At 40.7% G+C, this 13,749-nt stretch overlaps 1 protein-coding gene across 1 annotated transcript in view; it reads right to left on the reverse strand.

Moving 5' to 3' along the window:
* BBOX1 (gamma-butyrobetaine hydroxylase 1) overlaps nucleotides 1-13,749 on the reverse strand; it is a 50,373-nt gene that overhangs the window by 14,906 nt on the left and 21,718 nt on the right. The window contains exon 4 of the mRNA XM_038764536.1: nucleotides 849-954. Within this exon, the coding sequence (XP_038620464.1) occupies nucleotides 849-954 (106 nt within the window). The remainder of the gene's footprint in view (nucleotides 1-848; nucleotides 955-13,749) is intronic.

Raw genomic sequence — 13,749 nt, forward strand, 5'->3', positions numbered from 1 at the left:
TTTCTGGCTACATTCTCTGGACCAAGTGTACCATTTGGTTGGCACAATTTAGGTAAAGGAACTGTGGACATGTAAAAAATAGCACTTAATGCTGTATGATGCCTGTATTGAGTCTACCTGAGCAAAATAAGGTTGAAAATTCTAACAAATCCAGTCTGTCGGGATGATTCAGGGATGTGAGGGGAACCCTCTTTTTTTTTTTTTTAAATCAAAACAAGGTTTTTGGAATTTGGGAGGTTGGGGTGGTTAACCACATAGTACACTAGATTTTCAATTTACCTAAAAAGATGATAATGCTAGAAGAATAAGTGCAGATACTTTTATGTAGGTAGACTGGGCATAGTATTTGCTTAGCAGTTCTTCGTGGAGATTTTGCACATCTTCACAGTTGCCATCACTGCACCGGAAAAACACTAGAGCTGCTTGATGAGTTCATCACCACACAAAAAGAGATTCCCTCACATTCCTCTGGCTGACAGAGAAGTCTTCTGTGTGGAAATACCCCGAGATTTAATGTAACGTGCTGCAGTACTGCTGTATGCCTGCCTGCTGCTGGGATGGACCATGGCTGGGCTGTGTGGAAAGCAGGAACGGTAATTTTTGGGAGAAAAAATAAAGTGGAAAAAGTCTGCTTTTTCTCACGTAAATAGTGTCTATTTAGCTTACTGAATATGCCATTTTATCCTGACAGTGAACAAACAGTCTTTGAGCTTTGCAGATTGAAATATTATTAGAAAAATGAGACCCACTCATTAAAGGGAAAAATCAGCAGTCTGGCTGTTTCCTCACAAGGCTGGAAGAAGAAATTTTCCTGCTTCTGCAAGGGAAAGCAAGCAGGTTCATCTTACCCCAGGTGGATGATGCAGAGCTGGGTAGTCAGTGTGAAAGCTCAGCTTTCCAGTTGTGTAAGCCACATTGTTAGCATCTATTTTGTCCTGTACTTGCCAAGTATGCCTGTACAATGAGAGAAATATATGTTTAAAGAGACTGCTGCTCTGCAAGACAGGCGGCATGTGAAATCTATAACTTGATACATGATTCCTATTAAAAACATTACAAATTTGAAATAATAATCACACTTACAAGGGGTCAGGGAACAGCGTCTCACCACTTCTGAAGCTCCACAGCTTAAGCAGACTTGAATGTGGATTAGAAGGGATACCCTGGAAGCTAAACTCCTGGTTTTTCTTATCCCTTAGTAATAATAATTATAATAATGTAGTAATGGTAATATCTTGTGGAAAGAATACAGGCCTTGAAGTCAGATTGCCTGGGTTTTAAGCCTGGCTTTGCCACTTGCCTGCTGTTGGTGACTTTGGGCAAGTCGCTTAACTTGACTGTGGCTCAAATTCCTCAGCTGTAAAATGGGGATTCAATATTTGCTCTTTCTCCTACTGAGACTGTGAGCCCTCTATGGGACAGGGATGACACATAGTAAGTATTTAATATATGTCACCACTATTATCACTATTCATAATTGCATTTATTAAATGCCAACTGTGTACAAAGCACTGTACTCTGAGGGAAAAAATGCTGCACAGGTGAGAATTAAACATGTCCTTGGCCTTTCAAGGGCTCAAAAACCTAAGAACAAAGTGGCTTGGCAACAGACACAATAGGAAAGATGAAATAATATGATGCAAAAACAACACAAAAGATAAAGTCCAACAAGTCTGGTGGTAAAGGAGACCGGGGGGGTTTTCAGGGTGCAACCATCCAAGTCATATCTAGAGACCAGTTACAACCAAAGCCTTTCCAAAATAGATCCATCAGTCAATCAGTGTTTATTGAATACTTACTATGAATACTTACTATACTTACACGAGAAGCAGCGTGGCTCAGTGGAAAGAGCACGGGCTTTGGAGTCAGAGGTCATGGGTTCAAATCCCGGCTCCGCCCACTGTCGGCTGTGTGACTTTGGTCAAGTCACTTAGCTTCTCTGTGCCTCAGTTACCTCATCTGTAAAATGGGGATTAAAACTGTGAGCCCCCTGTGGGACAACCTGATCACCTTGTAACCTCCCCAGCGCTTAGAACAGTGCTTTGCACATAGCAAGCGCTTAACAAATACCATTATTATTGTTACTATTATGTGCAGGGCACTGTACTAAGCACTTGGGAAAGTATAATGGAATTGTAGACATGATCCTTGCCCTCGAGGAGCTCACAATCTTAAATTTGCGGAGGCTGAAAGCTGTTGATGCTTAAATATTTTGTGGTCCCATATGCCCAAGGCGTGTTGGGACCAGGTCTCTTGGGTGGCATGGTGGGAAGATGGCAGGAGTTGTTATATTGTACTCTCCCAAGCACTTATGGTACAGTGCTCTTCACACAGTAAGTATTCAATAAACACTGATTGACTGATGGATTAATGTTGGAAAGGCTTTGGTTGTAACTGGTCTCTAGATGTGACTTGGACTAGATTTGACTCCATAAATATGATTAAATGAATGAATAAATGAATCCCAGTAGTTTTGCTCATCAGCCCGGTGGGATGAGAAGTTATGAGATAATGGCTATAAATTCTAGTGCTCAGCTTTAAGCACTTAATGTGTTTTTTGAGATTATTTAAAAAAAATATTTTTGAAATTCCTGTTATAGCTCCTTCCACTCCACCTCCCAAACTCTGGTTTTGTGAGATTTTTCTGATGGCAGTTATTACTTCATTCATTCATTCATTCATTCAATCATATTTATTGAGTGCTTACTGTGTGCAAAGCACTGTACTAAGTGCTTGGGAGAGTACAATTCAACATGCAACCCTGCACACTTGCATTCATGAACACTTTCATCTTTCAAAAAAAATCAACCCAGGCCAATCTTCACATGTCAGGAGAAAGAATATTTATTAGAAGGAAATATTTTATGGATAGAGCAGGGGATTGGGAGTCATAAGGACCTGGGTTATAATCCTGGCTCTGCCATCTGTCTGCTCTGTGAGCTTGGGCAAGTCACTAACTTTTCTGTGCCTCAGTTACTTCATCTGTAAAATGGGTAAAATTAGGATTGTGAGCCCCAAGTGGGGCAAGGACTGTGTCCAACCTGATTAGCTTGTATATTCCCCTGTGCTTAGTACAGTGCCTGACACATAGTAAGTGCTTAACAGATACTACAATTATTATTATTATTATTTGGAAGTGATCAAAACATGTTAAAATATTTCCCTCTAATAGTATTCTTTCTTGGGAAATGAAAAAACCTTAAAAGAAAAAGGAAACATTTGCTAACACTTAAAATGGAGAAAACTGTCATTCAGATAAATCTAAACTCGATGTTATTAAAGGGAGAACCAGGTACTACAAAAATAATTGTTAACATATGGAATGAAGTGGTGACTTGCTCATGTATAACCACTAATACGATGTTAAAGGGATTTAATGACAAAATTTTAAATTATGGAAAAACTTGGCAAAGCAGGGTTCACCTCTTCTGGTAATATTTATTTCTTTTGAATTGAGAATGTTTCATTATTTTGTTCTGTTCTCATTTGCATTTAAGTTAGAAGAACTAGTATGTATCTTTCACTGAAAGTCATACCAGCTGGAAGTAGCAGTGAATTGAAAAGTTATTGAGTGAAATGACAAACCATATAGATAACATTTCAAACATGTACTGAACAATTCATTATATTGCAGCAACTGAGGCCAACCAAGAAATACGGTATTCAGAATTGAGTTGATATTGCTGTATGCCCACCATACCAATGCATAACATGGATCCTGATTATTCTGAACATATGCAATCCAAGAATAATTTAAATGATTTAGGGAGGAAAAGAGCTGACAATAGAATTAAGGAACAGAATTGTGAAGGAATTTGGAGGTCAGCTAATCTCCTTCCAGGCACCTACCCATTCAGTCAATCAATCGTATTTATTGAGTCCTCTCTCTGTACAGAGCACTGTACTGAGTGCTAGGAAAAGTACAAGATAATAGAGTTGGTTAGACATGTTCTCAGCCCGCAAGGAAGATTTTTTTTATTAATTGCCGTAGTAGCAAATATTCATGAAAATATGTGACGATGTTTTCACAATTAATATTCATTCAATTGTATTTATTGAGAGCTTAATATGAGGAGGGAATCCTACTTGGCCCTTGGAAAAAATACTTTTTAACTCCAAAATCCTTGACAAGTTTCTTATTCCTGCCTTCATGCCAATCAATTAATCAATGATATTTGTCAAGCGTTTACTGTGTGTTGAGCACTGTACTAAGTATTTGGGGAAATAGAATCGGTAAACACTATCCCTGTCCTCAAGTTTACAAGTAACAATGTGCTCAAGTTCATTCATACTCGGTGTAATTTGTGGTTGAGTGCTTCCTCCGTGGGAGATATTTATTGGATATGTCTGACCTGATAACTTGTATTTACCTCAATGCTTAGTACAGTGCTTTTCACAGTGCTTAACAAACACCACTATTATTATGATGATGATGATGCTTGATTCTCTGCTCATATCTTTCCTCTCTTCATTGTTTATGTCAAAACACAATAGTGCCACAACATCAAGAAGAAATGTTTTATTTTGTTTTCAGAGAATAATTTTCAACTTGGGCACATAATCCAGCCAAAGTTAATACATATGTCTAAGTGTAGTCAATTAACCCAAGGGAAAGCAGATGTCATTTTTCTGAGTATGAGCAGATTCTAAAACATGGCCATTTCAGCCACTATACTGCAAGCCAGGTCATCTCTGTCATTAGTGTGGATTGTGGGTTTGTTCAAGTATCTGTTCAAGCTAAGTGTCCTAAGAAGTTTCATTTTCCTAAATAATTTAACCATTAGTATCACCAATCGCCTTGCTTCTGGGAAAATACAAAACAAGAATGATCCTTTTTAGAGTTACTGTAGCTGTCTCACCTGCACATGCCTTTTAAGTTACTGAATCTGCTATTTTGCCATGACAGGGACAGACTACAAATAGTCTTAGTGATACAAATTTGAAATGTTCTGAGAAAAATAAAAAATCACCTTATTTACTGGAAGAATGTATTTTCTGGCCTTTTCCATAGCATGCCAGCTTTTCTTTTTCCATTATATAGGAAAATAAGCAGGCTCACCTTACCCCAAGGGATATCTTGCAGGGTAAGAAGCACATATTTTATGCAGAGCTATAGCAAATACCTAAACGTAAGCAGCATGCCCTACTGGAAAAGGCCCAGGCTGGTGAATTAGAGGACTTGGTTCTAATCCCAGCTCTGCCAGTTGCCTGCTGTACGACCTTGGCTAAATCATTTAACTTCTTGGTGTCTCAGTTTCCTCATCTGCAAATTGGGGAGTAAATATCTGTTTTTCCCTCTGTCCAACCTGGTTAACTTTTATGTACCCCAGTGCTTAGAATAGTGCTTGACACATAGTAAATGCTCAACATAAATAATAGTAATAATACTATTGTTGGGGCATGTTCTCATATTTGCAACTTCCTTGTTGCTGATTATACATAAGCAATTGTTAAGCAATGCTTTTAAGTGCTTTAGTATTTTGCTGCAGAATAAGGAGAGCATGCATCCCACACTTAGAAAAAAAATGCTTTTCATATTATGAAATCCCGTGTTATGCCTCATCTTACCACTGAATTTTAAAGAAGCATGCTGGAAATTAGATTTATCTGCCACCAGGTGATCCTGAATGACTTTCATTGTGTCCTTTAAGTTAGGAGGAAAACGGTCCAATGCTAATGGGCCCTTCTCTTGAAATTGTTCCCCGTAAGCAAGTTAGCTGCCATGAAACTGTTACGGGACTGCATCTGAAGCTGAATATCACATGTAATCATTTAAAAAGAGGGAAAAAAACAGTCAGGAAATGGGAGCAAGCATTTTTGCTTTTTACCCCAAAAATGTATTGCTGGGGATAACGCAGATGTCAGTTCAGCCTATTCAGTGAGCTCTATAGGTGAAGGGAAAGTGGCTAGACACCGGCAGTGCTCAGCAACAGACTTGTTGGAATACCTCATAAATTTCGCAAAATGATTGCTGGAGGAGCAAGAGTCTCACAGATGACTTTTCCTTTCATTCATGAGATGACTTCATACTCAAGTGGCTTGGCTGGCCACAATGTTAATTACTGAGAAAGCTAATACTGAAAAAGGAACTCCAGGGAATAACTACTGGCCAATAACCCAAACTGGAAACTCACAATTGCCTGAAAAGAACAGCTTTAACTTTCCTCAAAAAAACCCCCAAAACATGTGTACATCTTGTTAGCAATACTGCCGACTCTAAAGTTCCTTTTTTTATTTTATGTTTTCATAAATAGCATATCAAGTAGTTTGGAAAAATCTCAAAATTAATTGATATAAAATGCAGAAAGAGATTTAATATAGGCGGACCCAATAAGTAGCAAAGATCGTTTTTCTTTTCTTCTAAAGCAGAAAGGTCTGTTTGCAGAAACAGAGCTGACATTTTTTATCCAAAATGAGCAGCATGTTCTTTCAATCCATTTACTGGAGGAAGTCTGAAGGAGAGAGATAAACACGTCTCTTTTCCTTCTGAGATTTTATCCCTGCAACTCAGAATGTTTTCCTTTAGCGCATGTCAAGCCAGTCAGTAGCTGTTTCAAAGTCAACAGTGTTTTCTGGTTGATCAAGAGGGAGTGCTGGCTCTTGGTGGTTTGTGTGCGTGTGCTTCTCCTGGGCCAGATGCCAAGGAATAATAATATTTGCTCAGACATATAACCCCAAATCCATAATACGACCTAATGTGTGAAATGCCACTGGGCTGGCTTACAAGCACCAACAAAACAATGAGTATTGGAAAGGCTGAAGAACTACCTCCCAGTGGCTAACTGTACTTTTTGTTCATTTTTAACCAGTCTGGTGTGTTTTATCTGTAAAAGATTCCAACAGGCATAATTTAAGGATAAACTTAATTTATCAATTTATGGGTCTTAAATGCAAAAAAATACATTGCCAGGAGTGTCATTTGCAATTTTCTAGAAGCTTGAAACCAGAGTTATGGGGTTGATGAATATGAACTCATGCCTTTGCTTAAATGTGAGCTGAGCTTTCCATTCTACTGCACACACCAGAAAATGGGCAAGGAAAGGTTAAATGTGATTTCTCCTACACATAAAATCTGTGATAGAGTATGATAAAAGTCCTAAACTCAACTCTCTAGGAGATTTCATGTTCCACAAAGGTGGGATAAATATCTCTTCTAGGGACTCTGTCCAGAGAGGGCAAATTATCTTCTTCAACTGATAAAAAGTATTTATCACTACAACTGGTGATCTTGCAAGTTTGACAATTGTTTGTACACATTCCAAGCATATCTTCATATGCCAGACTTTTACAACTGAAGCACACAAAGTCTTCTTTCAACCTTTCCCCTTTCTAGCTTCACAGATTAAGATTTCTGATCAACGCATTTTCCCCATTATCAACATGTTGTGCTTATTGGTTTTACTAACCCTACATATACTAACACAATTTTTATGTGGCCCCACACAGAACATTATTACAAGAAAGTGAATTTTAACTTCTGTGCTCTAACCTGGAAAGAATGCAGCCTGGCCAGCCAAGTTTGAAAAGCTTCTTTTTTTTCCTACTTGGTGTGGTTTTTTTTTTTTTTCACATGAAGGAAGAGACATTCACAGCAAAACACATTTTTTACTTTAAGGTGCTTAGCTGCTTAGGCAGAAGGCATATCTTGTTAATGGTGGGAACTTTGTGGGTGTCCTGTCTTTAACAGCTTTTCAGACTAAAGAATAGAAGCACTAGGTGGTATATTCAAGGGAATACATTAATGTTTCTTTTCTAAATGACAGTGGTGGGGGAGCAACAAGTGGTCTAAAATCAAATGATCAAAAAATTTAAACATTTACTTCCCCAAACCAAAATCAGCCTATCTCTAATTTCACTCACTGTATTCCAGTAATCCAGTTTTCCATCAGGTTATATGGTCAGAGCTGCACTGGCCCCTGAAATGACTGTGCTTGGTTGCAAATGCCCTGCTCTTGCTGTTCTCCAGTTGCAGGCTGTCTAGTTGCGCAGACAATAATAATGGTATTTGATAAATGATGATGATGATGATGATGATGGCATTTGTTAAGCACTTACTATGTGTCAAACACTGTTCTAAGCACTGGGGGAGATACAAGGTAATCAGGTTGTCCCATGTGGGGCTCACAGTCTTCACTCCCATTTTACAGTTGAGGTAACTGAGGGCCAGAGAAGTGAAGTGACTTGTCCAAAATCACAAGCTGACAAGTGGCGGATCTGGGATTAGAACCCATGACCTCTGACTCACAAGCCCGTGCGCTTTCCACTAAGCCATGCTGCCTTTTACTATGTATCAAACACTGTTCTAAGCACTGGGGTAAATACAAACTAATCAGGTTGGACACAGTCACTGTCCCTCATGGGCTCACAGTCTTAATCCCCACTTTACAGATGAGGTCACTGAGGATCAGAGAAGATAAATGACTTGCCCAAGATCACACAGCAGACAAGTGGTGGAGCTGGGATTACTCTCCAGCTTCTTTCTACTCCCAGGCCAATTCTTTATCCTCTAAGCCATACTGCTTCACACTTAATATTTTTTTAATATTGTAGTTCTTTGTGTTTTTTTTTCTTTTTCACACTTTCTGATGAATTGGAAAAGAGTCCCAACCTTGCACCTCAGTATATTTTCCTGCATATATCAAGCCAGTCAGTAGCTGGCTCATAGTCAACTGTTTCCTGGTTAATCTAGGCAATTTGAGTATTGTTTTCAGTAATGGTTTTCCAAATAGGTAAGGGCACAGTGATTGCTGCTGATGAAGTCTCAGGAGATATTCTGTTTTGTGCTCTCAGGCTGCATCTGTTCTCTCTACCAGCCGTAGCGCAATGTGGGGCATGAAGGACATGTGTGGGGAAAGGGGAAAAGCTGAGCAAGCGAGTGTGGGTGGTTCAGCACAAACCATCATCCCTTCAAGGCCCTGCTGAGAGCTCACCTCCTCCAGGAGGCCTTCCCAGACTGAGCCCCTTCCTTCCTCTCCCCCTTGTCTCCCTCTCCATCCCCCCCATCTTACCTCCTTCCCTTCCCCACAGCACCTGTATATATGTATATATGCTTGTACATATTTATTACTCTATTTATTTATTTATTTATTTATTTTACTTGTACATATCTATTCTATTTATTTTATTTTGTTAGTCTGTTTGGTTTTGTTCTCCGTCTCCCCCTTTTAGACTGTGAGCCCACTGTTGGGTAGGGACTGTCTCTATATGTTGCCAATTTGTACTTCCCAAGTGCTTAGTACAGTGCTCTGCACATAGTAAGCGCTCAATAAATACGATTGATGATGATGATGATACTGCAAAAATCAACTCAAGTTCATGTTCTGCTGATGACAGGACATACCTTGTCCTTTTAACTTTGTGTTTAAGCAATACTCGCCTGAATAGCAAGGGGCCAGAACACATGGACCATCATATTTCCATGCTAAAAGTGTGCAAGAGATTCTCTGTCAAAGACTCGCCCATGCATGGATACGGTTCCATCATCGGCACTGCTTCCTTCGAATGGAAGAAAAACTATCATTGGTCAGAGCGAAAGAGGTGACTCTGGAATAGCTCTTTCCCATTTAATTGGGAAAATCAAGAGGGGTATTTGGAAGCCTAACAGAAGAGTGGGATCCATAATAATAATAATAATGATAATAATGGTATTTGTTAAGCACTTACTTTGTGCCAAGCACTGTTCTAAGTGCTGGGTAGATACAAGGTAATCAGGTAGTCCCACATGGGGCTCACAATCTTAATCCCCATTTTACAGATGAGGTAACCGAGGCACAGAGAAGTTAAGTGACTTGCCCAAAGTCACACAGCCGACAAGCGGCGGAGCCAGGATTAGAACCCACGACCTCTGACTCCCAAGCCCATGCTTTTTCTGCTAAGTCACGCTGCTTGCACTACTGTTATTTGTCCCTTCCTCTCCACAGTACGACTGGGGAAGCAGCATGGCATAATGGATAGAGCACGGGCCTAGGCATCAGAAGCTAATGGGTTCTAATCCTGGCTCTGCCACTGGTCTGCTGCGTGGCCTTGGGTAAATCATTTCACTTTTCTGTACTTCAGTTTCCCTCATCGGTAAAATGGGGATTAAGACTGTGAGCAAACCTGATTTGCTTGTATCCACCCCAGCATTTAATACAGTGCCTGGCACATAGTAAGTGCTTAATAAATACCACAATTATTATAAGTATTATTATTATTATTATTAGGCATCCAGGATCCACTCAGGAATGGCATTCAGGATTCAGATGAATGGAACGGATGGTTCATACCACAGTGGGTCCCACCCTCCTTCAGAAGGAGGGATTGATTGATTGATTGATAGATGGTTGCTTGAACTGGGTGGTATCATGATAGTAGAGCCAATTTTTGTTTAAAGGACTGGTAAGAAAGACTAATTTTCACATGTTAATCCCTTCCCAATGGTTTTAGCCACACAATTATCATCTTAAAAAAGGCTTTTAAATTTTAGTTGAATGTAATCGACTAAGATAAAGACCAGGGAGTGGGGGGAGGAGGCTGAAAGGAAAAACTCACTAAAACCAGGAGGATGGAGGTAGGGGCACGGCAGGGAAGGGCAGAGTAGGGCATGTCCTGACAGGACGGGGCACCTTGGGTGCAGATGGGTGAGGGGATCCATTCTCTCCCATTGTCTTCAGTCTTGTTGAGAGTAATCACTGATTTATGTCCCTTGAACAAAGCTTGAAATCAACAAAATTGTCTTTCAGAATTCCTCCAGCTGAACTCCAAAATTACAAAAGAAATTTTGTAATTTCTTTTGTGATTTTGTAATTTAGAGAAGCAGCATGGCTCAGTGGAAAGAGCCCGGGCTTTAGAGTCAGAGGTCATGGGTTCAAATCCCAGCTCTGCCACTTGTCAGCTGTGTGACTTTGGGCAAGTCACTTCACTTCTCTGAGCCTCAGTTTCCTCATCTGTAAAATGGGGATGAAGACTGTGAGCCCCACGTGGGACAACCTGATCACCTTGTAACCTCCCCAGCACTTACAACAGTGCTTTGCACATAATAAGCGCTTAATAAATGCCATAAAAAAAGAAATGGGCAAAGCTCTGAAAAAAGTACGCGGTAGTAACTTCAGCTGGGTGAGATGGCACATTGCCAAACCGTTTTTAGTTTGAATTTGGCTGAAAAAGTTTTGGCCTTATTATCCAGACTGGGACATTTATATGTACCCCCCCGCAAAATATCAACCAAGAAAATTGGTAGTGTGGCTCAGTGGAAAGAGCATGGGCTTTGGAGTCAGAGGTCATGGGTTCAAATCCCAGCTTTGCCAGTTGCCAGCTGTGTGTCTTTGGGCAAGTCACTTAACTTCTCTGTGCCTCAGTTCCCTCATCTGTAAAATGGGGATTAAGACTGTGAGCCCCACGTGGAACGACCTGATCACCGTGTAACCTCCCCAGTGCTTAGAACAGTGCTTTGCACATAGTAAGTGCTTAATAAATGCTATCATTATTATTATTAATAAGGTCAGATGAATAATAGAATGATGAAAGACAAAAAATAAAATCAAATACCTAAGGGCCCTATTCACTTAATACTTGAAACAACAGTACTTTTAGAGTGGAAAGTTCTTTTGAACAGCTGATTCACATTCAATTTGCTCTTTAGTTTGCAATGGAGAGGGGGAGTTGGGGTTGGAGGAAGCATGTTACTTAGCTTAGAGGAGAGGGAGACAGGAAACTTTGGAACCTACTAGTGAACTGACGAAAGGAAAGCTTTATCGTCATCATCATCATCATCAATCGTATTTATTGAGCGCTTACTATGTGCAGAGCACTGTACTAAGCGCTTGGGAAGTACAAATTGGCAACATATAGAGACAGTCCCTACCCAACAGTGGGCTCACAGTCTAAAAGGCGGGGGGGGGATCATTTGAAAGGGGATCATTTCATTTAAAATGCACATAGCTATTGGGTTTCTTCAGGACTGATTCGATTCCTGCCAACTGCTGCAGAGGAGCTTATTTGGTCTATAGCGCTTTTGAGAGACAGAGCACAAGCATTCTGGTTACCCCTCCATTTGTCAATAATTGGTTGCATTTATGAGTAGTTTCATCAATTAGTGAGTGGCTGATCTCTGCTCATTTTCTAGCAAGGGGATCGCCCTTAGCTTCAACTCCTATGCTCCATTGCCATTAGGGAAAAAAAAACAACAACAACTAAATCTATTGGAATCTTCTTTAAATTACTCTAAAGGAAGGCCCCTATGGTTTCATAAAGAATCTAAAGTGAGATGTGACAGCTAAAAATGAAATGTTCCCAAGCAGCTAGCATAAACTGGTTGGAATACTGGACCAGCCTCCTTGCAGGCCTCCCTGTCTCCAGTCTGTCCCCTCACCAGTCTATACTTCTCTCTGCTGCCCAGATCATTTTTGAGGAAATTGTTTTGTGCACCTATCCCCACTCCTCAAAAATCTCCAATGGTTGCCCATTCATAGCATCAAGCAGAACTCCTGTCCACCAGCTTTAAGGCACTCAGTCAACTTCCTCGCTCTCACTTAAACCTCTCTTAGAGAAACAGCATGGCCTAGTGGAAAGAGCCCAGGCCTGGGAGTGAGAGGACCTGGGTTCTAATCCCGACTTCTCCACTTGTCTGCTGTGTGACCTTGGGCAAGCCACTTACCTTCTCTCTCATCTGCAAAATGCAGATTCAATAACTGTTCTCCCTCCTACTTAGACTGTGAGCCCCGTGTGGGACCTGATGATCTTGTATCTACTCCAGAGCTTAGTACAGTGGCTCAGTGGAAAGAGCACGGGCTTGGGAGTCAGAGGAAATGGGTTCTAATCCCGGCTCCGGTGCTTGTCAGTTGTGTGAACTTGGGCAAGTCACTTAACTTCTCTGGGCCTCAGTTACCTCATCTGTAAAATGGGGATTAAGACTGTGAGCCCCACGTGGGACAACCTGATCACCTTGTATCCTCCCCGTCACTTAGAACAGTGCTTTGTACATAATAAGCACTTAATAAATGCCATCATTATTATTATTATTACAGTGTTTGACACATAGTAAGTGCTTGATTATTATTATCCCATTATACGTCATTTCACACATTGCATTCCTTTCAATCCAACCTATTCTCTCTGTGTCTTTCTCCTCTATTCAGCTGATGATGTTTTGCTCATAGCCTCCCTTCTTCCTGGAATCCCCTCCCCTTCACATATGGCAGACCATCAGCCACTCCATCTTCAAAGCCTTCTGAAATCACACCTCTTCTAGGAGACCTTAATCCCCATTTTACAGCTGAGGTGCCTGAGGCACGGAGAATAATAATAATAATGATGGTATTTGTTAAGGGCTTACTATGTGCCAGGCACTGTACTAAGCGCTGGGGTGGATACAAGCAAATCAAGTTGGACACAGTCCCTGTCCCATCTGGGGCTCACAGTCTCAATCCCCATTTTACAGATGAGGTAACTGTGTTGTCCGTCTCCCCCTTCTAGACTGTGAGCCCGTTGTTGGGTAGGGACCGCCTCTATATATGTTGCTGACTTGTACTTCCCAAGCGCTTAGTACAGTGCTCTGCACACAGTAAGCGCTCAATAAATACGATTGAATGAAAAAAAAAAAGAATGAGACCTTCCCTGATTAGGCTCTTATCCTGCCACCCTATATTCCTGCTAACTGCCACTTCAGCATTTCTGCATTACCTAAGCACTCGAGTAAGAGTGATCCAACTTTCCCCACTTCCCCCAACATAGCACTTAAGTACATGTCTTTGTACTCTACTGCATCCTCAT

This window comes from Tachyglossus aculeatus, chromosome 22 (genome assembly GCF_015852505.1).
Source record: "Tachyglossus aculeatus isolate mTacAcu1 chromosome 22, mTacAcu1.pri, whole genome shotgun sequence".
Classification (NCBI taxonomy): domain Eukaryota; kingdom Metazoa; phylum Chordata; class Mammalia; order Monotremata; family Tachyglossidae; genus Tachyglossus; species Tachyglossus aculeatus.